Source organism: Zonotrichia leucophrys, chromosome 7 (genome assembly GCF_028769735.1).
Source record: "Zonotrichia leucophrys gambelii isolate GWCS_2022_RI chromosome 7, RI_Zleu_2.0, whole genome shotgun sequence".
In the NCBI taxonomy this organism is placed as follows: domain Eukaryota; kingdom Metazoa; phylum Chordata; class Aves; order Passeriformes; family Passerellidae; genus Zonotrichia; species Zonotrichia leucophrys.
Window position 1 is genome coordinate 22,114,440 of NC_088177.1, and position 24,259 is coordinate 22,138,698.

At 41.0% G+C, this 24,259-nt stretch overlaps 1 protein-coding gene across 2 annotated transcripts in view; it reads right to left on the reverse strand.

Moving 5' to 3' along the window:
- The window catches only part of UBE2E3 (ubiquitin conjugating enzyme E2 E3), a 54,255-nt gene that overhangs the window by 19,954 nt on the left and 10,042 nt on the right, over nt 1–24,259 (reverse strand). Inside the window, exon 1 of one of the 2 annotated variants that reach the window (XM_064718361.1) lies at nt 1,672–1,767. The exons of the other annotated variant lie outside the window; for it this stretch is intronic. Within the exon in view, the coding sequence (XP_064574431.1) occupies nt 1,672–1,709 (38 nt within the window). The 5' untranslated portion in view covers nt 1,710–1,767. Of the gene's footprint in view, nt 1–1,671; nt 1,768–24,259 lie in introns of those variants that run through there. 2 annotated transcript variants of the gene reach the window in all.

Consider the following 24,259-nt stretch of genomic DNA (forward strand, 5'->3'; position numbering starts at 1 on the left):
CTGCTGCAGTTACCTGAAATACTTTGATCTGTTAACAGTGCTTATATTCCTCCTGTCAACATTTATTTCTCCTCAAAAGTCTTTCTGTTAAATCTAGAAATATTTTGATAGTAAGGAATAAAAAAGGAAAATGACAAGGAAATATTAGAGGAGATGATTAAATATTCATAAACTAGGTAATGCTAAATTCAAAGTTACACATGACAACTTTAAGTCTAAACTCTCCCATAAGTTCCTGACATTCCCTTTAACTACCTGACTGTACACTCTGTCTTAGATAATGTTTCACAATTTCAGAGACACCACCTATTAGTAAGACAAATATTTTGTACCTATAACCTATAAAGCAAACTGTCTATACCCAGCTTCCTGCCAGTCAAAATACCAAAATACCAGAGAACAGCTATGGTTCACATGCCAAGCTGAGTTCACCATTAATATCCCTTGAGAGAGTTACGAGGGCAACAGTTCCACTGCTAAAAGGAATTACATGTTATACAATCATTAACTTTGATAAGGAAGAAAAAGTCTTGGAGAATAACAAGGCCTTTTTGCTAGGAAAGACATCAAACTAATGCCACTGTCACAACAGAAGAATGAGGCAAATATACAAGTAATAAAATATAACAGGATGTATTAAATGCACATAAAAACAGGCGAAACCAGCATCCTCAATGTGAAAAACAAACAGAAAAAGCTACTGTAGAGTATGGGACAGTAGTATGTACAGTTTTAGAGATACTGCAATTAGCCTGTTTGCACATTCAGATTTGCAATTGTTTTACACTTGAGTATTCGTAAAGTTGTCCAAGCAGCAGCAGCAGCTGCATTCCTTCTGAGCTTAGTAGTCCAAATCCTCATTTTTTGTAAGGAAGTCTAAAAATGGTAAGACATAAAAAATCCTCTGATTTCTTCACAGTCAGTTCTCAGCCAAATACACCGAGTTTCCTTGCTTGCTCTCAGTTCCCTGACCACAACCCTTGCCCTGCACAGTGCTGCTTCCCTGACTCCTGCTTTCTTTCAGATACCCGACACTGACGTTACTTTTCTGCAACTTGTATCTAAATCAGAGCTTGAGATGATACATGGCAATACTCAAATATTTACAAAAAGACAAAGGATTGAATAATTTGCTCTGCAGACCCCCATCTGTAAAGACAGTATCTCATCCACCCTCTATCTCAGTAAATAAAACTGTAAACGCTTCTTTTTAAACACATAATAGAAACATTTGATTTCTTTTGATTTAGTTTTCTCAAATACTGTACTTTTACTTCAGCTGAGGACTTAGATTCAAAACATAGCTGCATTACTGAAGAAGACAAAAAATGATCCCAGCAGCAGCACATCTGAACTAAACCAACTCTCCCTGAAGGACAAAGAAAGTTCTCCATGTACCTGAGGCTGGGTATCCCAGCCTTGCAGCTCAGACACACCCACAGAAGACACATTGGCAAAAGCACAACACAACACACACAACCTACAGAAACATTCTCAGGGATTTCTGCACAGCTACTGAATTATGACCTTCAAGAATGATCAGGTTCCAGGAGCCATCTCCAGAAACAAGCAACCAGAGTAAGAAGCAAAGAGCAGCAAGAAAACTCCACCATCATGTGGTGCACATAAATACTATGGAAAAATATTAAAGTTGCTTTTCCCAAAACTCACCTCAGTGCCACACTCTGCTCTGGGAATATATGACACATCAGTGCTGAAGGAGGGAGAAGCAGGCCTTCGTCATGGTGACTCCATGAATGAAGTCTGGAAACAAGCCAGCTGAGTGCTACATCAATCCTGCCTGCATAAGACAAGTGATGCTGAGAAGTTCAAGCTCTCTGTACAGTGTTCATTGGCCTTTGGGCTGTGCCCTACTCTGTAACTGTGAGGCGTTTTCCAGGTCAGATGCCATCTCCAGACTTTAACAGGTCCCACAGGTGTTGTAACAACAATAAGCCAAAAAGACCCAACAACTGAAAACTAAACCGTCAAACTCTGTGGTTAGTTGTTTTTATTTTGGTGGGGTTTTTTTTGTTTTTTTTTTTTTTTTTTTAATCAGAGAAACACCAAAAACAAACTCTGCTGAGGTAGAGACTAATTTGGTATTTGATGAAGTAAACTGGACTCTATCAGTTGACTCACTGCATTCCAAGGAGCTGTTCATCAAATGAAGCTACTCACAGAGGATTTTATAGAAAGTAAAGGCTGGCTGGAAAGGGGTTAGTACTGCTCCCTCAGCACCTGAGGGCCTGCCTCTGTATGTTCTGTGCCAAAAGGATGGACAAGATGCTCTATACTAGAGCTGTTACCAGTCTTAGATGGGAACACCTGCTGAAGAAGAGATTAAAGATGTCATTGCCCTGGCAGATGTACTCTCACACAGAAACTAGCGACACCAGGCCTGAAATTTGACTCCAAGGCAACATCCAAGGTCTTTTCTATGTGCTGACAACACAACGTTAACTTTTGAAGCCTAATTATGATCATTGAGATTTCAATAAACTTACTCCACTGCTGAACAACAAACAGAAACGTTATCAGGCAGGGTTTGTTCAGAGCTGCCAAGGAGACACTTGGCATGTTCCACTCCTCTGTTCCTTTCAGTGGGGCTGTTCCAGGACAAACATGCTTTCAGAAAAATTTAAACAGTCTGGAGCAGCTGGATACAATCTTGATTCTTACTTAGAAGAGCAGCATACAAAGGCACATACAAAAATGAAACAAAAGCTGTATGCTCAGGTCCAGACTTACGGGGGAGAATTCACATGAGTGCTGAGGAGCTGTCAGCAGAGGGTCAGTGAGAACTTGTGGAGAGGAGGGGAGCAGAGAGGACCCTTTTCCCAGTGGCTATGAAAACCAGACAGGCTCAGCTTTACTATCTGGGAAATGTAACAAAAGCCAGCAGCAGGAGGTTGACTAAATAGAGCCCTAAAATGATAAATCAGGTCAGCAAAATACACAGCATTACCTTCTGTTCCTAGAAGGGTAAGAGTTTACATTGTCTGGAGCAATTTTAGAAACATTCCATGCAGAACACACTACAGGAGGAGACCCTATTGTCCCCATTTCTGAAGATTTACCAGAGACCTTGACTAGCCTCAGGGAGCCAGGGACATCTAGGCACAGGAGCTGATTTCTCAGCCTGAAGCTGGACTACTCACTACCTATGTCAATGTCAATGTGATGAGCAGGTTTAGCTCTTGAGCTGTTAATGGCTTTTAGTGGCGAATCCAAGAAACATGCAACAGGGCAGGAGAGAGAAGGCAATAAAGGCCAATGAAGATCCAAAACTGAGGACATGTTCCTATTTAAAGGGTTTCTGGGTAGATACTCCTCCCAAGTTTAATGGAGGAGGTTGAAAAGCTTTCAGCAGAGCTATTTTAATCTCTAGCATATCACAGGATGCATGCAGGGTATATAATGGTATATTTAGTTGGTATGGAAATATTTTGCTGGCATAGGCTATGCAGAGAATTATTAAAATGAACATGTGATTTCAGTCCTTTTGACCAAATTCTGTTCTCAGTGTTGTCTGAGGCTCAAGTAATGTCACTGATGTTTTAATGAATTTTGAACCAAGTAAATTAATTCTTACTAGCATTTCCTAGTGTCCAAAGTGTGCATTTGTTTAAAGCAACTCCACTGACATCAGTGACATTACTTGAGCCTCAGACAGTGGAGTTGCTTTAAACAAATGCACACTTTGGACACTAGGAAATGCTAGTAAGAATTAATTTACTTGGTTCAAAATTCATTAAAAGATGGAAATTTGTGCTTTTATCTAAGGCATAAAGTATACTTTAATGTATATCTAATAAATGAACAATAATTAACATTCAACAACTAACAACTAAATTATTAATATTCATAACGTATAACTAATGAATTTGTTTAGTCAATGAATTAATAAACAATGTAAAAAGAGGCAATAAAACTAAAAATGAATCAGACCTCCAATGCTTTAGATAAAAATCTATTTATAATTTCTTCAGATTTAATATTTGTTTTACAGAAAATTCTGTAAGAACCTCTACAATCTCTCCAAATAAGATACAATCTCTTGGCATAAGAAACAAAATCTCTTCAGGTTATTTCACTGTTCTGAGCAAGGGCAAATCCCACAATCTTATTATTTACTTTCTTGGTAAACAGATTTCATCCATATTCAGCTATGGTGTTACATATGCATACGACAACTGCTGGCATATTGCTCTGCCAGTGCTTAAGAACATTTCTTTACCAGTTAAACAATCTCTCCCAAAATAAACACATCTTTTTTGTTCTCACAAGCCATAAAGCAGTTCAAGAGCCCTGAAATGATCTTTTCATTAGTCTGAGATGCTTAAGGATCTCAGTACTGAAACATCCCCAATAAGCCTTATGAGTCAGGAAGCGAATAAATCCTGCTCTCCCATTCCCTTAATAAGAATGCCTAATAAAAATGTAAACTAATTCTCTTGACTGCCACTATCCTGTCTACTGAATGAAACCTTCCTTTTCCTTACCATATATTTCTATAACTTTAAAGCTACAATATATTTATGGCTGTTTGAGATTACTCAGCCAGTGCCACAAGCTGGCACCAGTTTCTTAACTCCCCTCATTTTTTTCCCTTGGCTGAGGCCAGACAAGATCACCCGCCCTGCTAGCGAATCCATCCTCCTCAAGTCAATACTGTAATAACCTCAGCCAAGTCCATCCTCCATCAACAAAGCAATCACAAAGCCCTTAGCTTGCAATATTTCCTTGTTGAAGGTATACTTCAGTAAATTTGAATTATCTATTTGATTATAAGCATTTATGGGATTTTAAACTCAAATGAATATACTTAAACGGTGCTTTCCTTCCTCTCGCTGTAAATGTCTCCTTGTCCTCCTAATGCAAACAAATACAGACAGTGCTTCTCCCCACAACATTTGTCACTGTTAGCAGCCAGGAGGACGCTTCTGTCCCCTGTTCTACCTACACAGAGGTCCTTGCTGAGCTCTTTTCCTGCATCTCCAGGGTCTCTGCAGGGAAGTAAGAGCTCAGGCAAGTAACAATTTGCCTGTCCAGCAACAAAAAGAAGACAGTGGAGAATATGGATATTTCAGCTCATTTTTATGCCAGACCTGGAAGCCAACCAAGAATTCCAGCAGGACTTCTGGACAATTTGAAAAGCTGTAAAAAATAAAATAATCCTGAATCCTCCAACTAAAAGCCGGGCTTATAAGAGAGATTCTAGAAACTCTGGGATGATGCAGAAAAGCAAGTTGTCTGGAGAATGGGTCAGAACAGAGCTGAAACAGGCGCCATTCTCACACGTGGCCAGTAACTGCAAAGCAGAGCCATGCCACCCACACCAGCCTTTTGCCACTCTGCTCTAAAGCAGGATCTCGAGATGTGTTTCAAGGCAGAGTTACCACGCTGGAAGCTGCCTCAGAGGACATGAACAGGATGAGACTGTTGCAGTGCTGGAAGCAAAAGCAGGTTCCTTTGGTCCTGATCAAGCCATTTAAATTGCTGTCAAGCCTTCTGCTAGGGAAGCATTTCTCCAAGCTCACTCCTGAGGGCACACATCTTGCCAAGGGCCAAACAGGGAGAAGGCTGCCAATCTGCTTTTCCCCTCTGCAGCAGGCTGCTGCTCCTTGCAGCATGGTCAGCACATGAAAAGAAGTGCTAGGCCCTCAGCTACCCATGGACACAGAGGACATGGCTGGACAAACTGATCTTTTAGGTGTGCTTCTCCACTTTTGTTGGGCGCTCTCCTTCCTACTACCTCACATCTGCCAAATCACAGGTTCAGATGGACTGGCAGGCACACAAGCTTGTTCCTGGCTCTCACAGGTAAAACTGCCAAAAGTACTTTCCCTGGAAACAATGATCTTCCCCCTCCTTGTCTCACACCTAACAGGGCAAGTGTCTCCCTGGCCACAGAGAAGGCTTCCAGGCAGAGATGGTGCTTGGGAGCTCTGTGAACATCAAGGGAAATCAGGAACTGAGCACCATTAACTCCTTTGTGGGTTTGTACAATAGCAGTTAGACCACTTAGGAGACAGCCTCCTTGTTTGTTTACTGTATGGGGCCTAATGCATAATTAGGCAGAGGGCCCTGCCTTTCAAAGTCCCTCTTCTTTCAGCCTGTGCTCTAACCTTTAGATGAAAAACACACAGAAGAAGGGAACTGAGCATATTTTGCCCCTGTAATATAAGCAGGTCTGGTGGCATGCTGATACTTCCCTGTCTCCAAGAGGATAGCAGCTGTCTTGCTGCTTCAAACTCCTGCTCCTGAGTTGATTCACCCAGTGTCTGAAAAAAAATAAAGCCACAACACCGTGGGTCTGAACTGGGAGACAGGCAGAGCATCTTATGCAAGTGTCATTACACCATTCTGCACACAAAATGTCCAGCACCAACCTCTCTGTACCTGCATGAGACATGAGTATTTCCTCCTGACAAGCTCCAGTTGAACCTTCTGTTTTAAGTAGTGGGTTTTTCTTTAAATTAAAAAAAAAAACCTTTACTCGTGTATTGATGTTTTCCTGAAGCACAGGAAGATACAAGGCAAGGGAAGAGCTCTTTCTGAGAAAACACTCTCCCAGTCTTCCTGCTCCAGGATGCTCCTGTTGTCTTCTCCACACAAGTGCAGGGTGTGGAGGGAGTCCCTCTCAAGGGCACTGGCCATCCTGCCCTTGCTGTGCTAGACTCTGTGCATTAACACAGCTCACAGGATGCAGTGACAGTTCTGTACTGAAGGGTGGCCTTCAAGATGAAGCTAGGCCAGCTGGTGTTCCCTTACAGTATTCATGCCTCTGTGGAGATCTGCCTTTTGGCACTCTCTCTCAGGCCTGGCAGCTCACCTGTGCCTCGTGCTCCTTGCCTTCCTGCCAGCAGCACAGAAAGGCAGCTCCCTGCAGCACTGCCCCAGCCCTGCTCCTAATGCTGCCAGCCACACCCCCATTCTCAGGGAGAGCAGCTCCCAGAGCCAGCAGGTAATCAAGACAGATCCCCTGGTAGATTCTGCCTGCAAGTCTGGTCTATAATTTTCAAATATGCACATGACTCCATGTAAGAGCTCGCTGACACCACACTGACCCTCAACACAGCCCTGCCTGCCTGCACAAGGGCTGAGGCTTTTCTCAGCTCCCTGCTTCTGGCATCTAACATGACTTTCTTCCATTTTCACAGAACAGACTCCACTAAAGTCACCCAAACTGTTTGGATCTGAAAAGACAGCTGGGATGTAATCACTGACAATCATAAAGGTGTGTTTCAGCTGCTGAGGATAAGCCAAAGTGTTGTTTTTTGTTTTAATTATTGCAACTGATTAAAAGCCAACAGAGAAATTCCCATGTCTGGTGCTGAGGTAAGACATCAGATTTGTTTTATATGATTTCCTACAATGCTGACTTTACACAGGGAAGCTCAGCCCTGTGCTGAGGAAGACAACTTCTGCAGTGATGGCAGCCACGTGTAACACAGATCTTCAAGTCTGCTTCTCACAACCAGTAAAAAGCACATTTGCTTCCATTTGGCATTTTCTCACCTTCCTGGAAATGCCATGGTTAAACAGTGGGGTCTTCTTCCAAAAAGTTGTGATTTAAAATAAACACACACAGTTTCTTTAAGAAATGAGAACTCAATCCTGATTTCAGCGATCACACAACTGCTAAAGGAACAGCACTCAGCACCCAGGCCCACCAGATACACAGAACAGAGGCAGCTGGGCAGCCACTGCCCATTCCTGCCTGGTGCCTGAAAGGGACTGATGATCTTCTGGGATGAGACATCCTAATTCTCACCTCCTCCCACCACCACAGATATGCAGACATTTCCTATTCAACCACAGGAGCTGCCAAGGAAGGGAGTGAATGAGGAGGATCTGCTGCAGCAGGGTTATAATCTGCTCCTGTGACAGAAGAGGGCAGCTCAGAAAGAAACTGACTCCTGACCTGACTTTTTATTCCACCACCCATCCAGATTACAGCCCAAAGTATTCACAGTGTACTGTGAATTTGAGCCTCCTTTGGGTCATTTCCTGTTTATGTGCACTGCTAATGAATTCAATAGCTGCAAATCAGGGAGGAGAAAGGGGAGCTTGAGATCTATGAGTGCTTCATCTGGCCCACACCTGCATTTCTGGCATACATGCAAAGCGCATCCAGATCATACTCTCTTCACTGTAGGTAGGGAACACAGGAATTGCCTGCATCCATCGTGTGGAAAGTGTACTTAACTGACTTCCACCAAGGACAAAGCTCCTCTGTAAGACACTCTGAAAGGGGTATGGTGCTACCTCCCTGAGCAGGGCAGCAGCCTGAGCTCTGTTTCCTAATTATGTCTGGCCTGGAGGACATCAAGATAAGCTATCCAGATCTCTTTTTCAACCAAACAGGAGAACTTTTAGCTATTGCAGATTAACTTTTCAGTGCAAAAACTGTCCTTCTGGACATGTCTTTGTTAGGATTAGCACAACGGGGCCTCTGAGAAGTATCCTAAGTAAGAAACCAAAAGGAAGTATTTATAGTGTTAAAAAGGCCTGTACAAACAGACAGTGCAAATGAACAAGAGCCCATGATGCCTTTCAACCCTCTTACTTACTGGGTAGTGCTAGGGTTTGCCCATCCTTGTCCCACATGTGAGCCCAGAGCCACTCCTGCCCTGAGCATTACACCCTTCAGCACTTACTGATGACAAAAGAAGGTGCAGTTTACACTTACTTTTACAGCTCCATTAAAAGGTGACCTGCAAATAAAAAAAAAATCAAGCACATTTAGTATTATGTGCTGAATGCCCCCAAATAAACAGGATTAAATGAGCATTCAGCTCTCATGTAAAATTAGGGTGAAAAGACTGGCACTGAATGTGTGCTTTGATTTTATGCTCATGAAACAGTGTCCTTCCAAACAGCAATGTTCTGAGCAGTTCCTCAAAACTACTGGCTCCACATTTCTGCCTCTCCTGCTTGCAGACAGCACAGTGGGATGGAGGTGTGGCAGAAATATTATCCCTCTGAATGGCGTGTTTCTGAAATGGCAACAAGAAAGCTGGCAAAGCAAGGGGACAGCACGCAGGCCCTCATTCCCCTGCTTTCTCTTTCCTTTCCCTGCTCAGGCACCAAAGCCTATGCTTTCTAAATGCACTGACCTGGCACTGGGCTACACCCCCTGTGGAGGCACTGGGGATCAGATGTATTTGAAGATGAGGTTTTGAGGTCTGGTACAAATTTTAGCAGTGCATTGCACGGCTACAGGTAGAGCTTTTCCCTGTAAAATAATGAACAGAATAGCTATTTCCCACTGGCAGTCACCATGCTGGTTTCCCCTCCTCTTTCTGCGTTTGGCTCTGCTTAACTGACTCCCCTCCCTGAGACCCAGCTCGGGAAGTGTTTCTGCACGTGCTCAAAACCCAGTGCCTTCAATGGGATACAAGCATGTGCTTCAGTACCGTACGGGCTGGGGTGTTCAAATACATACCTTTCCTACCAGGGCTCTCCTGTACCAAATTTTGTACCTTTATTATTAATTCCCTGGTGTAAAGCAATGAAAAATAAGCTTATAAGTGACTTGATCAATTTATAGCTACTCACATTATTCTGATTTAAAAACATGGATATGTAAAAGAAGATTAACGGTTTTCCTGTCCTGGAATTCTTACACCGCTTCCCCAGCACAGGAGGAGCTGTTAAGCATTGTGCTGCAGTTCTCAAACAACCTTGCTCTCACCCCGGATCTTATTTGACATTTTTCTGTAGTGAGGCTTTGCAAAGAGCTACCTTCACATACAGAAATACACTGCACAGGTTTCCAGAAAGTTGTTCAAATAAGGTCTAGCACCAAATTCTAAATCTGTTTTATAAACAGAAGCTTTGGTTAGCAACTTTCATCAAAAGCGTCTGGTACATGGTTACTGTTTGTTGGTTGCTTTAACTTGGCTTTTTTATTCCTCATTCTTTTGTGAAATGTGATACTGCTTTATAGATGTCCAAACTGCAAACCCTCAACATTATTCTACAACTAAGATTCTATCATTAAGTCTTTAAAAATATTGTTTTGTAAATACAAGTGTTAAAACGACCAGAGGTGTGCACACTCCCTACATTTAAGGGTATAATTACAGGCAAACTGATTGACATTATCTAGAAATACTATTTACACGAAGAAACTAAACAAGTGAGTTATACCAATTCTTGTCAACAACAATTCTTTGATTTTTAGTAGACTGATTAAGACATCTGCAATGGGTTGAGAGAGAATTTTAAAATAACTGTAATGTCAAGCAGGAGATGTTTTACATTAAAAGTGCTAGTGAACTAAGAAAAGGGAGTAGGTTATGCCAAATTCCCACTTACAGTTTAAAAGAAGCAGGTGATGGAGCTGAACAAAAGCTGCTTGGTTCATCATTTCTCCTTACCATCCTCCCTGAATAAATCCACCTACCTGACATCTTTTTGCTTTCAGCTAAATACACTACTTATATGAAAGGCAGGTATCCTCCAGGCTTGCCTGGGAAAAACACACCAGAGAACAGTGTGCAGGCATGGTCATGCCCCACGTGCAGGCACAGCAGTGTCACCTTACTCTGCTGCCAGAGCATGACTGACCACTGACTAAACAGAGGAAACCAGCCAGGAAGAAAAAATGTGGCATGGGGTCTAAACCACAGAATAAACAACAGAATAAAAGCCCCAAACAACACTTCTGGGGTTTTTTCATGTTGTCTGTAATAACAGTGGACATCCTACTTTAGAAACACATGTTGCACCAGGAGCTTTCTACAAAGTCATACTGGCAGAGTTTTTGTTGCCTGTCTGCCCTGGCATCCTCCAAACAGTCCTTCTGCTAATATTTCAGCATGCCATTAAAAGAGGCTAATTGTGTATACTAGGCATGAAACAGCAGCACAAGCTCTGGCTGAGCCTCAATCCCTCAGCACACGACTTCAAGGAGTGCTCAAGCAGGCCAAGGAAGAGCAGAACCAGCAGAAACTGCAGCACACTCACTACTTGCTTAAGAGCTACAACAGGCAGAAGTAACACTTCAGCACAACACCCTCTCTTCAACAATTAGAAGCATGATTGAAAAAGGGAAAAAAAACCCACTTAAGACATACACAGTGAAAGATTTAAATGTTTAAATTACTCTACAGATTTACATTAATTTAATCTATTTTCAGACTCTCAGCTGTTAGACTACCAGGCAACGCCATCTAGTGATGCTAGCCAAGTCATGCTCCATTCTTTGTTGAAAAGAATCACTCTTGAAAAGGTTCACTCTTGCAAAATTCGTTTTGGTGGAACCACAGTATCAAGCGATGCAAATATTTCAGTACCCATGAGCATTTTCAAACCTGCAGCATTAACAAAGCAAAAAGGTCTGAGCTATTTTATCTTGAAGTAATTTCCAGAACTGACAACACAGAAAGTGAGCTGGGTTAATAACATCACAATTTAAAAATGCAGACAATGTGTAGTGTTGATATGATATTGGGGTACAGTGCAAAGCCCAATAAATGACCTCCAGCTTTGGAAAGATGTAGAAATATTATTTGTATGATAAAATAATTTATCTAAATTTTGAAGATTTCTCTTTGTATGTGTAAAATAACTGCTTGAAAAATGCTACCCCAGTCTTACAATTTCAAGGAAAAAGAAACCGCTGTGTGGGTTTAAACTTTCTTTTTTTGTGAGGTAGAACTAGTCAGTCATCTGCTGGTGATAGCTGTGAGCTGTAATTAGCTTCTGGTGGAAATTGCCAGCAGATGCAACTAAAAGTTTAAGTCAATTGGCTCTGCTTCCTCCTTACAAGAAAATTGGCATTTCAGGGCTGCATTCCAGCGTGATGGATCTTAGAAACCAAAGCTAATTTTACAAGAAAGGGAAGTGTCCCTTTTCCTGGTCTGCTTTAACCCTGAACACGCTGCATTGTTTCTGCCAAGGATGTATGCTGGTTTTATTTTTTTTAATCCCCAAAGAAAGTAGCTATGATTATACAAGAAATTCCATTGAAGAAAGGCCAGTGTTTAGTCCCAATTACTGAAATCACAGCTGTGGAAATTGGGAGAGGAAGAGAATGCAAAAAGTCACCAATGGTGAATGAAGGCAGCATGTGAAACAGGACTTGAAACAGGAAGCACAGCAAGCTTAGGGACATGAAAAGCCAAGCAAAACCCTGAAGCACCAGTACTGCAGCTGGTCCACACTCAGCCTGAACCATTGGTCCGTGACAGTTCTGCACTCTGGCCGCACCACACTGCGCCTTTCAACAGTTCCACAGCAAATGCAGCACGGGTATTTGCTCTCACCCTGCTTCCCACCAGTTTCCTGCATTTGATTAATGTTTCATGATTTCAACATTCAGGCTTGATCAGCCTGTAGCGGTGTATGGGTTATGCACCTTGTGACCTGTCCTGATCATGTCCTTCATATCTGCTGTCGAGTAGATAGTGAATGTTCAGCCATGACAAGTAATTGGCATCACTGCTTTGCCAGCTGGGCTTTGTGCAAGCTTTGCTGGCATTTAACTTCCTAGTATTTAATTCCCACGGATATCTGAAGATCTCAAATAGTAAAGAAACTTCACTTCCCCAAAGCCACCATTAGTTTGCAATGACCACATCTAATACATAAGTGTTTTTCAATGAGAGGGTATCTATTCACTGAGCGTTGGAACTTCTCTTCAGAAACAAAAACTTCTTAACAAATCAAGTAAAAATCTACACCTCTGTGTCAATGGCACACAGGCACACCTGCCTTATCGAACCAGGCAGCATGAAGAGAGGAAGGGTTTCTGCAGGCTGCCTTTCAGCACCCACTTCATCTGTATACGACAAAACGTAGCTGATGATATCTTCAGACTCACCAGAAAGTAAAGTGATTTAGGATATGTAAGAAACTCACATGCAAAACATGCTAAATACAGCCCTTACACAAAAGCTTAATGGAACAATGAGGAATTTTGTCAAGCAGAAACTCAAGCAAAGTGGCCTTTTTTGACACTGGATAGACTGGTCACATTGTAAACTACTGGAATTATGCAGATCATGCGACAAAAAAAAATATACTAGTGACTGTTTTGATGCATTTCCTGAGGAGACATGCAGTGACAGCACAGCAGAACTGCCACAACCATTCTCACTCCAGCTGCCCCATATATGTACAACTCTCTCCCAAATACCTTTGAATGCTCACTTTGTAACAGGTCAGCTTCTCAAAACGATATGCTAAAAGGGGGTTATTTATCACAATTTTTCTAGCAGATGAACCAGAAAAAACATACATGCAAATGCTTGAGTACATTATCCTCACACAATATTGGATTTTTCAGAAGGTTTAGGAGCATTCTTAATAATTTTATTTCCTTTAAAATAGCCCATTTTAATATCTTCCTATTACACTAGATGGCTTTAGCTAGATGGGACCCTTTCCCCTCCAATTAAGAAGAAAAAAATCCTGTAGGTCTAATTCTGCCCACAGGATAACTTGTCCTTTCTCCTTTTTTTAAGGTTAATCCTTACTACTTAATTATAAATCTAGTGTTTTGTACAAAAATGGGATCTTTCTTAAGTGCTCTTCTGTTCTGTCTTCCTGTGAAGTGCAAAGCTGTTTAGCCAGACTTTTATCACATCTTTCTTGTTAAACAGTTATTCTTCCTATTAAGCAAGCAATAGAACAAATCCTGATTTCCTCTTAAAGCAGTGGAAAAGCAAAGTTTCTGCCAAAAAATCTACATAGCCAAGATTGTTAGCTAATGTACCTCCATTGCTCTTAAGGCTAAATCATTTTGCACCACAAAGGAATCCATCCAGGAGCTGAAACTCTCAAGGTAACAGCTCTTCGGGCAAAAAATGAGCAAGACACTAATATCTGCACAAAGAGAGGTAGCTAAAACCGGACTCATACTTAGCCCAAGGATTCGCTGCACACCTAAGTGCTGTGGAATGCTTGGCCCTCCCATATCCTGGTTGCACACTGAGTGGCTCTGTCCCCCAGCTGGGGTGGGGTGGCAGGACACAGAGCCAGCCCTGCCTTAGGTGTTTCCCAATGGAGAGCAGGTGGCTGCCAACCCAAATGTGCTGTGTGCAAACAGCACCTGCACCATTCTCCGCCTCAGTGAGACACCATTCTCACAAACACCAACATCACCTTCACCCAAAATATCCATTTGGGCAGAAATATGGCTCACAGGCTTTGCTACTCCTTTTGAGATCTCAGCTCAGTTTCTGTATGCTTGCTCTTTTCTAAAGGCAGAACAAAGAGAATATTTGGCTTTAAAAACGTCTTAGAAACTACAAATGAAAAATTGCATGACAAGTGTACAGCTTTAATTACATCTCTCAAGGGGATGAGAGAGCATTTCTGCATCCCCATCTTGTCTTCTCTCTGCCCTGGAAATTCGTAAGATGATCCGAGTTACAAATGTTCGTATTTGTAGGGGGGAAAATGACCTACATTACATTCCTAGCAGATCATGTAAATAACAGGATGTAAAGTCTCACAGAATTAGTTTACATTTGAAACATTTTCAAAATATTGTTTTAGCTGGGTATAATAGACCACCATAAGATGTGACACACAGCAAACACAGGGCTGCAATTAAACAGCTGGCAAACAGCCAGAAAGAGATAAAGGCCCAGGCTGTCACTTGCTAGACAATATATATGGCTATTTTGGCAGCCAAAATGAATGTGATAATTGAGCCATGACACATTAAAAAGGCACACAATTTCCAAGGAAAGAGTTCCTGAGCACTAAACAGGGAGCATCTATAGGGTGCTTACAGCCAAGCACAGTTTATGAGTAATAAAAAGAGCGGACTGATGACAATTCAGCGGTGCCAAGCCAACCTTGCCTCATGCACCGCACCACTGTATGCACTGATCGACCACAGACACAGAAATACAGCACTCAAACCCACAGTGGCCTTCAGAAACAAAGGGAATCTGAAGAATGTGGACACGGACTTGGAATGTTTTTCTGAACGTTTTTTATACTAATTAGGATTTTGTACAGTAGCAGTTCTATTTTCAGAAGTCACAGTGACTTGATTTGACTTCAAAATACAGAAAAGACCAAGTTGATATAATTCCGTTTTAAAATAAAAATACACAGTAACACATGAATAGTAAGTAACTCTTCAAAATCATGCTTTTGCTATAAGGAAAAATGACTGTTTTGTTTAAGACATGAAGACCCTTAACATTGACAACAATAGCTGTTTGGAAGACAAAGTCCAGGAATTTTCCTAGTGATTTACTGCATGTTTTATTAAATAACCTAAGGACACAGCAAACAAACAAAGGTAGCAAATGAAGACACGATTTTAAGTTAACACTCAACAGCTGTATAAAGCTTCCTATAAATGTACTCCATCAAATTAACATGCTGACATCAATTGCATTTCCTTCTTGAGTAAAGGACTTGAAAGCCTCTACATGGTCAGCCCCAGCCCATTCATTCACTAACCTCCCACAAAGTGTAGGTTCTTCATGATCTAAAATTATGCTCATATAAAAGAAGGCTAAATTTAGGCTCTGTTACAGGAAAATCCCTATGAAGAGTTTACTTCCAGATCTTAGTCTAAACTTAACCACATTAGAGGTTTATTCAAATAAAGAAATTGCATATGTAGCTTCCCCAACTAAAAAGTGCAGTGCATCAAGAGAGCTTACAAAAAGTGTAAGAACCCACTTGTAGATCCATTCACACCAGTGATATCTAGAAGACACTGCACAGCTCTCCATAGCATTGATACCAGTGACTCACAACTGACCTGAGGGATACTGGCAAAACCTTTGTAAATGAACCCCTGTACTAAGCATCAAAGAGGAAAAACCTTTGAGACATTAAAACAGAAAGAAAGAAGAAAACACATTTTCTTCAATGGAAATTAATTTCTTTTCTCAAACAAAAGTATCAAAGTGCTCTAAACCATTCAGATTTCCTCAGAAAGAAACTCCCTAGCTACCTCAAATAACCAACACAGACTTCCAAATCCAACAATCAGAGCAAACTAGCATTTCCATACTGGGCCAAAATAAAGAATCAGAATCAATACCTGACTTTATACTAAACCAGTACAACTACAATAATTACATAATCTACTTTTACACAATTATCTTTAATGGTTATGATAGTAACTTCATTAAGTGTGAATAAAGGAAATGGAAAGGCTTAAAGATGAGGTCAGAACATGCACTTTTGGCTGCTTCCTCAGGAGATGCATCAAATATGTTATTTGTGTCTAAGGAAGAGCAGACTCTTGAGGGTAGCTGCAGTGCCCAAAAGAAAAATGAAATCATGACACACATTTTTCTGACTCACAAATTAGAAGGAGTATAAGGGGACAATTACAAGAATAAATTAGTTGACCCTCATCTGAAAATTTCATATTATTGCATCCATAAATGGCATGCATGCTAATAGTGAAATAAATTAAAGAAGTATAGTCTTAAATTTTTTTTGTGCCCAATACTGCAGCAGGCATCTTATACCCAGGCATATTATCCCACAGGCTCTGTCAAGTGATGTTTGATAGAAGCAGCTGAAACAAAGCCAATTCACATTCCCTTCAGAAAAGCATTTAAACACACACAGAGTTTCCTGGAAAAGGTGAGAAAGGTGGGATTCCTCTGACTCAGGGCCACAAAGCAGAAAGGCAGTAATTAAAACTGTAGACACAAAAGAGGAATGAAGAGAAATAAGTCCCAGTTATTTAACATACTTCACATACTTGCCCCTTGCCCAAATATCCGATGAAATCTCAGTAAAAAAAGGGGTTTTTCAAAGCTCACATATCCAGCCTGATTATGAACAGAGATTTATGGAAAGAGTTTCATGGAATTAAATTGCAATCAAAAATTAAATTTTCTTATACTTTAGGAGAAAAGAGGATGGAAATCTGGTTTAGGACAAGAAACAAACATGCTTAAGTATCTTTGCAATATGAGAACCTTCAAGGACTGACAAAACTGTCAGGCAGAAAAGACTGAGTAACTCAGAAGAAGAGGAATACTACAAGTAGGCTGTTTAATTACAGGGGATCAGGGAATCAGAGAGCGTTTCTCGTTACGGCTATGTTAACTCAAATCAACCTTTGGCCTCTAGTAATGAGCTGTAATTGCAAAAGAAAATTTGGAAACACAAGGAATTAAGGGAAAACTTTTTAATCTTCTGCTGCAGAGTCATAGCTGTAAAAAGGTGTGTCCCAGTATAATGCAAAGCACTAATCCTCCCCATAAAGCAGAATACCCTGGAGTAGATAATAACATTCTCTGTGAAGTAAATCCTCTATTTATTTATACTTTGGCACAGTTTCCAAGTGTTTACATTTATTCAGTAAGCCAAAAAATTACTCAGACTTATTTTTTCTTTATATTTAACACATAGAAGAATGGCAAAGCTCTGAGCACCTGGACCATAATTAAATCTATAATTCATACAGCAGCATGAAGACTAACACCTAAATTAACTCTACTTGCCAGAAGAATTAATGCTATCAGGAACAACTCACTGCAGATTGCAAAAATGAGAATAGAAAAGTTTTATAGTAAAGCTTCTGTCTTTCAAACTTCCCTCAGGAAAACCTTTTTCCCCAAATTTCTATTCCAGTGGTGATCCAGACTCCACCATTAAAACTTTAGAGGCTAGAAAAAAACTCAGAGAAACTGCTGACAGACTGAGAGGCACAGTGCCTGCTAGCACAGGCACTGGAGCCACACTGCAAGCAGAGCACGGCTGCACCACCAGCACACCGAGCCCAGCACTGCTCCTCGGCAGGGGAAAGAGGTGCCTGGCTCAGTCTGGTCCTGGAGCAGAGCTGGGGTCCCCCAGGAACATGCTCACTCCTAACAGAGGTTTCAGCCTCTTAGCAACACATGCAGCTGGTGCAATTTCATACTGCAGTTTATCCACCCACCTAAAACAGAACAGCACAATGGGTGTTCCTGTGTCCTGCTCTGCATCCAAACTGGCTAAAAGCCAGGCTCTGGCTTGCACCTAGCTAAGAGACTGCAGTTACACACTCCAGCAGTGCCAGGATGACTCATGGTGCTTTGCACTCTGCCAGATGACTTTGAAGGGAACAGAGTTGCATATGGAAAACACAAGCAGATGCAGCACAGCATCTCTCAGACACTCGTCAAGCATTCATTGTTTATGGCATCTATTGCAAAGCCAACCAGAACTGACCCCTTGGTCTGTGATCAGCAACCAACTGCAGAAAAAGACCAACAGAATTACTTTCAGAAATAACATTCAGTGCACTCCATGGACTGCTCACTGAACCATTTAGAGTTACCTTTTTTTTTTTTTTCATTCATGCTTCAAAAGCCAATGGTTCTTTCAAAGTTAACAAACATGAACTCTTCTGGGCATAAATAGATTTGGACTAAGACCTTGGGCAATACAGTCTCTCATAATTACCTGTTCTTCACACAGTTCCAAGAAGTAGAAAACGCAAATTATATTTCTATTGGTGCATTTTTTTCAAACAGCACTCTTATCTTTCCACCTCCTGGAACCAGCTGCTATCACACTGGTGGGCACGTGTCATCTTTACTGGAAAGCTGCCCAGCCTGGATGGATGATTTTAGCAGGGAGGTATCCAGCTTATCTCAGGTGCAGAGAGAGGTGTGTTCACAGTCATTCCTGTCTCCTTACTTGCATGTTTGAAAACAAAAAGAGTACAAGCACAGCTGAGTCTCTGATCCAGATAAGAGATTTTATTTATACTTATTTTTCCAAGGTCAGAATGTGGGAGTTAAGAAAAAATTAAGCACATCAACTTGCATTTGTCAGAAAAAAACCCCAGAGTTATCAAAATCTCTCTTACAGTCCTGCCTGAATGAAAAGTAGACAGTAGCCATCTACAGCAAAGATATCAAGCACAGCCTTCAGAGAAATTCAGAGGCAATGCAAACAGCATAAACAGTGTCCAGGAGGATGAAAAGTCATTTCTCAGAGTAGTACAGCTCACATCAGTCTCTATTTTCTCCATCTCTTACCCTACCTTCTCTAATTCCTAGTAAGACACACTGGTCACTGAACAGTAATTTTGCCAGAACGCCCTTCACATCTGGGAGAACCACATGGTGCTCAGCCTACAACAGCTGTTTTAGTATAGAGAGCTGCTACTGTTAGCTTGCTTTATAACTGATAAGAAATTACTTTGCTTCTTCAATTCCTAAAACAACAAAACCCAAAAAGCTCTAACAGAAAACAAAGACTTTAGATAATGCTAGTCTGCAGTATTACCATGAAAAATAAACCAAACAAAACACTTGAAAGTAAAATGCTTTCACTGCATTTGTTTTCAGAGAACCTTGAAAGTAACCAACTTCTCCACATATGGATCTATTTAAGGCTTGCTACTCTCTATTATCAAACAAATCATTGCTTTGTTTTGATGATGTCCCTTTCACTTTCAGAAACTTGTTTCTTTTTGAAAAAAAACAAGTTGTGGTGTGTTTGCTCTGGTATAACTAAGTACACCACCGGAATTCTGGCTTATAAAAAAAAAGGAAGAAGCAAATCACACTCAAAATACACAGCATCCAGGATGCTACTGCAACTCTTCATACTACTCCAGCTATCCAAGACTGTGAAAGAAGGGAAAGGTGGAGCTAGCACTACCTGGCTGTATAAAACTTGTATGGGTATCATACAAAATTTCTACTCCAGACAAGAAACACTTTTTCAGCCACAGACTGTGCTTCAAACAGTTCATCAAGTGAAGACCACCCTCTCAGATTAATGTTTTTAATCACACTTGTAGAATTTTAGGTTCTACAATATTTCTACCTTTTGCATAAGAATATATATCATTAGAGCAATGGTTAATGTGCAGCAGGCTGTGCTGTGTAACAAATCACTTAGATTTGCTTCCATGTGAATACAGATTTAGAGTATTCAATGCAAGTTGATTTTAGTCTCTTAAGACCTCTCTTTGCACTAGCTTTATAGAAATCAAACCAAAACTCATTACTTTCCTTCTAAGTCCAAAGCTCTGAACAGAAAACCAGTTATTTGCATAAGGATGTTAGTTCTTTGGGCACTCAGGGTATCTTTAGAGGAAGATGCTGCTAAATCTGTAATGTCCAACTACAGCTTTTGCCATTGCTATTAATGAAGTAGATATGGATATGGCCTAGGTATCTATGAACAAGTTAGGACAGGCACTGATGCACAGTGACAGCACAGAGCTCTGTGTCAGCTAACCATCCCTGCATCACTCACTTATCCCTTGGATCTCCAGCCTGGATGGAGCCTTTGATGCTGGGGTACCAGGGAGAAGGACAAACAGCAGCTACAGTATTAGCAAACCCCTGGCAGTGGGGACACAGCAGACAGGTCCTTAGTCAAAAAAGGTTTATTTGGGGAGGAACCTGCCCAGTCTGCCACAATAGCAGCCTTCACAGCAAGAACCACTATCAGGTGAACATCTGTCCTATTGCATAGCTACTGATCTACTGAAACACTTTCCACACCCTCTAAAATTCACTCTGCTCAAAGCATTTACAGCATAAATGCTTTACTGAAATTGTAAACAAAACCAGCTTTCTGCTGCTAACCTTCCCTTACAGAAAGGAGAGCACCCATGTTTCATTTGTCCGATGAAATCTGACCAGCTGATGCTCTACTGATTCACTCTATCACATTTTGGTGGCTTCCATGTCTAGGCTTCAGAGTGAAGTGATAACCTGAGTTCAAACCTAAACCACCTCACTGCAGCTTCAAGCTCAACAAACTGAGCCAGCATTGACTGAGAACCCTTGGCTTTCTGCAGCACCTGTACTGCTAAGTCAGTCACAGGGCGGCCTGAGTGTTGGGCACAGCTGCCTTTGCTCAAGCTATGTTAAAAAAGCTCCCAAAAGGCAGGCTGGCTTTGCACTGAATGAGAGCCTTAATTTTCTTACTGATTTCCAGCCCTGCCACTGAAGCTACATGAAGGGTTTCTGGCAAGGGAGGAACTCACCTCCAAGACAATTCATTGTGAATCCCTGAGGCTGGCCTTTAGCTTTGCCGACTGTTCTCTGACTTTGCTGGCTACCTTCCCAGCTCCTGCACCCTTCTGCATGCCTCAGAGAGGAACTACTCAAGTTTATAGCAGCATTAACTCATCAGCTGGAAACCTGCCAGGCTGCTTACATTTTCACTACAATCGTCTGAGCTCTGATTCCAGAGGGTGCCTCAAGCCAGGATCCATGGACACAGACAGCACTACACAACTGCTTTCTGATGTGCTTGATCCATTTGGGGTGCTGGGCAACATGCATTAGTGCTTGCATAGCTACTGCAAACTGCCTCTGTATAAGGACAAAAATGCCTCTTGATTTTGTTTAGCTCAATGTTAGAGATATTCATGGGCCTGTGGAACAAACACAGAGCACCCAAGCACAGAGGATATGAGGCATCAAAATTCAACATCTACTGCAGATCTACTGTGCTATTTGCTTCTCACAAAGGTGACTCACTTCTGGAGAACTGAGAACATGTGCCTAGCTAATTTCTAGTTAGCAGAAGGTAACAACTTTGTGCAATTAAAGTAAGATTAGGTAAAAATTAAAACAAAGCCAAAATTGGGGGGGAGGGGACAGACAGAGGGGAACAATAAATCAGCAGAAAAATCACAGGACATTTGCTTTTTTTGACTGGCAACAGCACAAAATTTGTGCACTTCCAATGACTTTTTAAATAATTGTTGCTACTGCTTGGAATCATAGCACCTGTATATCTTCCAGGGTGATTATACTACGAAACCCTGACTAAATTACAGTTTTTAAATGAAATGAAAATCACTTCCCTACAAGCTTTCCTTTAGCATTATAATTTAAATCCAGTGTTAATGCTAGTTTGGTCAAACTGGTCTTTAAGAGGTCACTTAGTCTATTTCCTGCTTGAAATCAAAAAAACTATATCTAAACTGCTCCTGTCAGTCCTTTGTTTCTTAAAAACCTCTGGCAATGCAGACCCACCACCTTTTGCATGCTGTCTTTATGTCCAGGTACTTCTACATTGATTTTATGTCTTCATTATGGCAATTGAAGATGCTTATCATAATTACCAACCCTGGACTAGCAACAACTGCCTTATTTCCTTTGCAGCAACTTTCTTCTATATCTGAAGATTTTTTCCTTTCTTTCCTTCTTCCTTCAAAGCACATGATCCTCAAAGAGGCTACACCTATTGTGAAGAATTTCTCATCCAATCTTTTTTCCCCACAGATTTGTGCAGCTGATTAAGCCTACTAAAGTGCTCTACCTTGCAGTTCTCATTATTAAATTACACAATATTTTTAAGGTCACTTCCTACATTGGCCCCCATCACTTAGCATTCTAGTCCTGTCCTCCAGTGTGCTACAACCCTTTGGTCCCCACTGTTAACTCCAAAGGCAGTATTTATATGCTCTAGGGCAGTATCCTCATCAATAAGGGAAACATCAATTACTAGGGACTGTCAGATGGTCCTCTACAGATTCTTCCAACATGGAAGTGACTCACTGCTAACTACGGGTCACTTTGCTGTTTCATCAAAAAAATCTTATCCCTCCTTTGTTTCTGAAAGTGATGCTTACAATGGTAGCTTAATCATTGTCAGCTGAATTTGCATCTTAGTTCCCAAAAGGTCTGGCCAGCCTGTTTTACTGTAAGTGCTATAAAATTAACAACTACTCCAGCCACAGTTCTGAACTAGGTAACAGTATAGTGCTCTCTCTGCAGAGGGAAAATTAATCCAAATTAATGCAAGCAGGCTAGGACTCATTTATCACCAGCAGTTACTGGCTCAAAGTAAGGCATCAATGTAAAGGAACTGCAGAGCTCCTGGAGAGCTTAATGGTACACATGCCTCTGTCTGAGACAGCAGCTGGATATTCCTGCTCCTGCCTACCCAGCCCTGAACTCAGAAAATATGCTCAATGTATTTTTAATGATCTGTGTATTACCTGTCTCAAAATGTTCCACATCTATGCAAACCCACGTTACACCAGCTCCAAGAAACCTCCACACATCAGTTTTATAAGGATTAGGTAATTTTACATAAAGAGTTTGATGCTGTTTAGCTGATTCTCTTGTACTTGCACTTTGTTAAATTGAATTTGAAGTAGGTCTCCCAACTCTATAATAGTAGAGAAACTGATACACAGAGACAAGTCAGTGAGAGGGGAAGCATTCAGTGCTAGGACCTTGCCACACATACTATTGATCACAAACTAAGTATGACAGGCTGGCAGGAGTGAGCAATGCACAGCTTGAGTGTAAAAAGAAAGAACTATACATATACTTGGCATACTTTAGTCAGTTTTGTCACAGAGCCTGCAGGGCCCTTGTACATTTATACAAATCCAAAAAGCAGATTTGTCCTTAACTCTAAGACCCATTACTTGGCATTTTCCCAAATTTTTGCACTAGTACCTAAAGAATTGTTTAAAAAACTGGTCAGGCTTTTCTACTGTTTCCAGATAAGACAAAATGAGTATCAGTTCTTTAACACCAGTAGCTGAATGAAAACGTGTTTGAACCATTTCTGCAACTTTAAAGTACGTAGAAAAACATAAATTTTATTTTCTTTTCATTTTCAGTAGTGCTATTATAAACTAGCCAAGTATCTATACAATCTTTGGACTAACACACAGGTTTCAGAGCAGGTAGGACAGTACTGTGGACACTGCTCACACAAGTGTCAAACCTGCAAATCTGCAGGCATGAAAACTTATTCCCATGAGTAAATATGTTGATTTGTGTTGCATAACCCTCTCTTAATTATGTCACTGAGAAAATACTTGCATGAGAAATTCACTGTGTGGGGGCTGATAAAAAACCTTGGTTTACAGCTTGCAGGAGGTCAATATTAGCAGAGGGGAAAAAAAATCCCATAACTTGAGGTATTTTGAGTTAGTAGATCTGTCAGCTAGTCTCAACTGAAAATAAAGTAATTTAAATATTCTCACAATTCAAAACGTTCAGGAGTTACACAATCTTTCACTAGTGCAGTTTTTAAATGAAAGTATATTAAATATCAGTGCAGTCTGGCTCTACTTAACACTTAAATATTTTACTGAAATGCCTTTCTGAATTTGCATCATCCCTCTTACTTAAGCAGTTTCACTCACTACTAGCAAATAAGGTAAAAGCCACTCTGTAACATAAAGGTTGCTTCTCCAACTGGACAGTAATACAAAAACACCAGACTTCTGATTGCTGTGCTAAATTACACCACTGTTTCCTACTCTGACCTGGACTATAGTCTTCTGGTTAGAAAAAAGGAAGGAAGGAAGTGGCGGAAG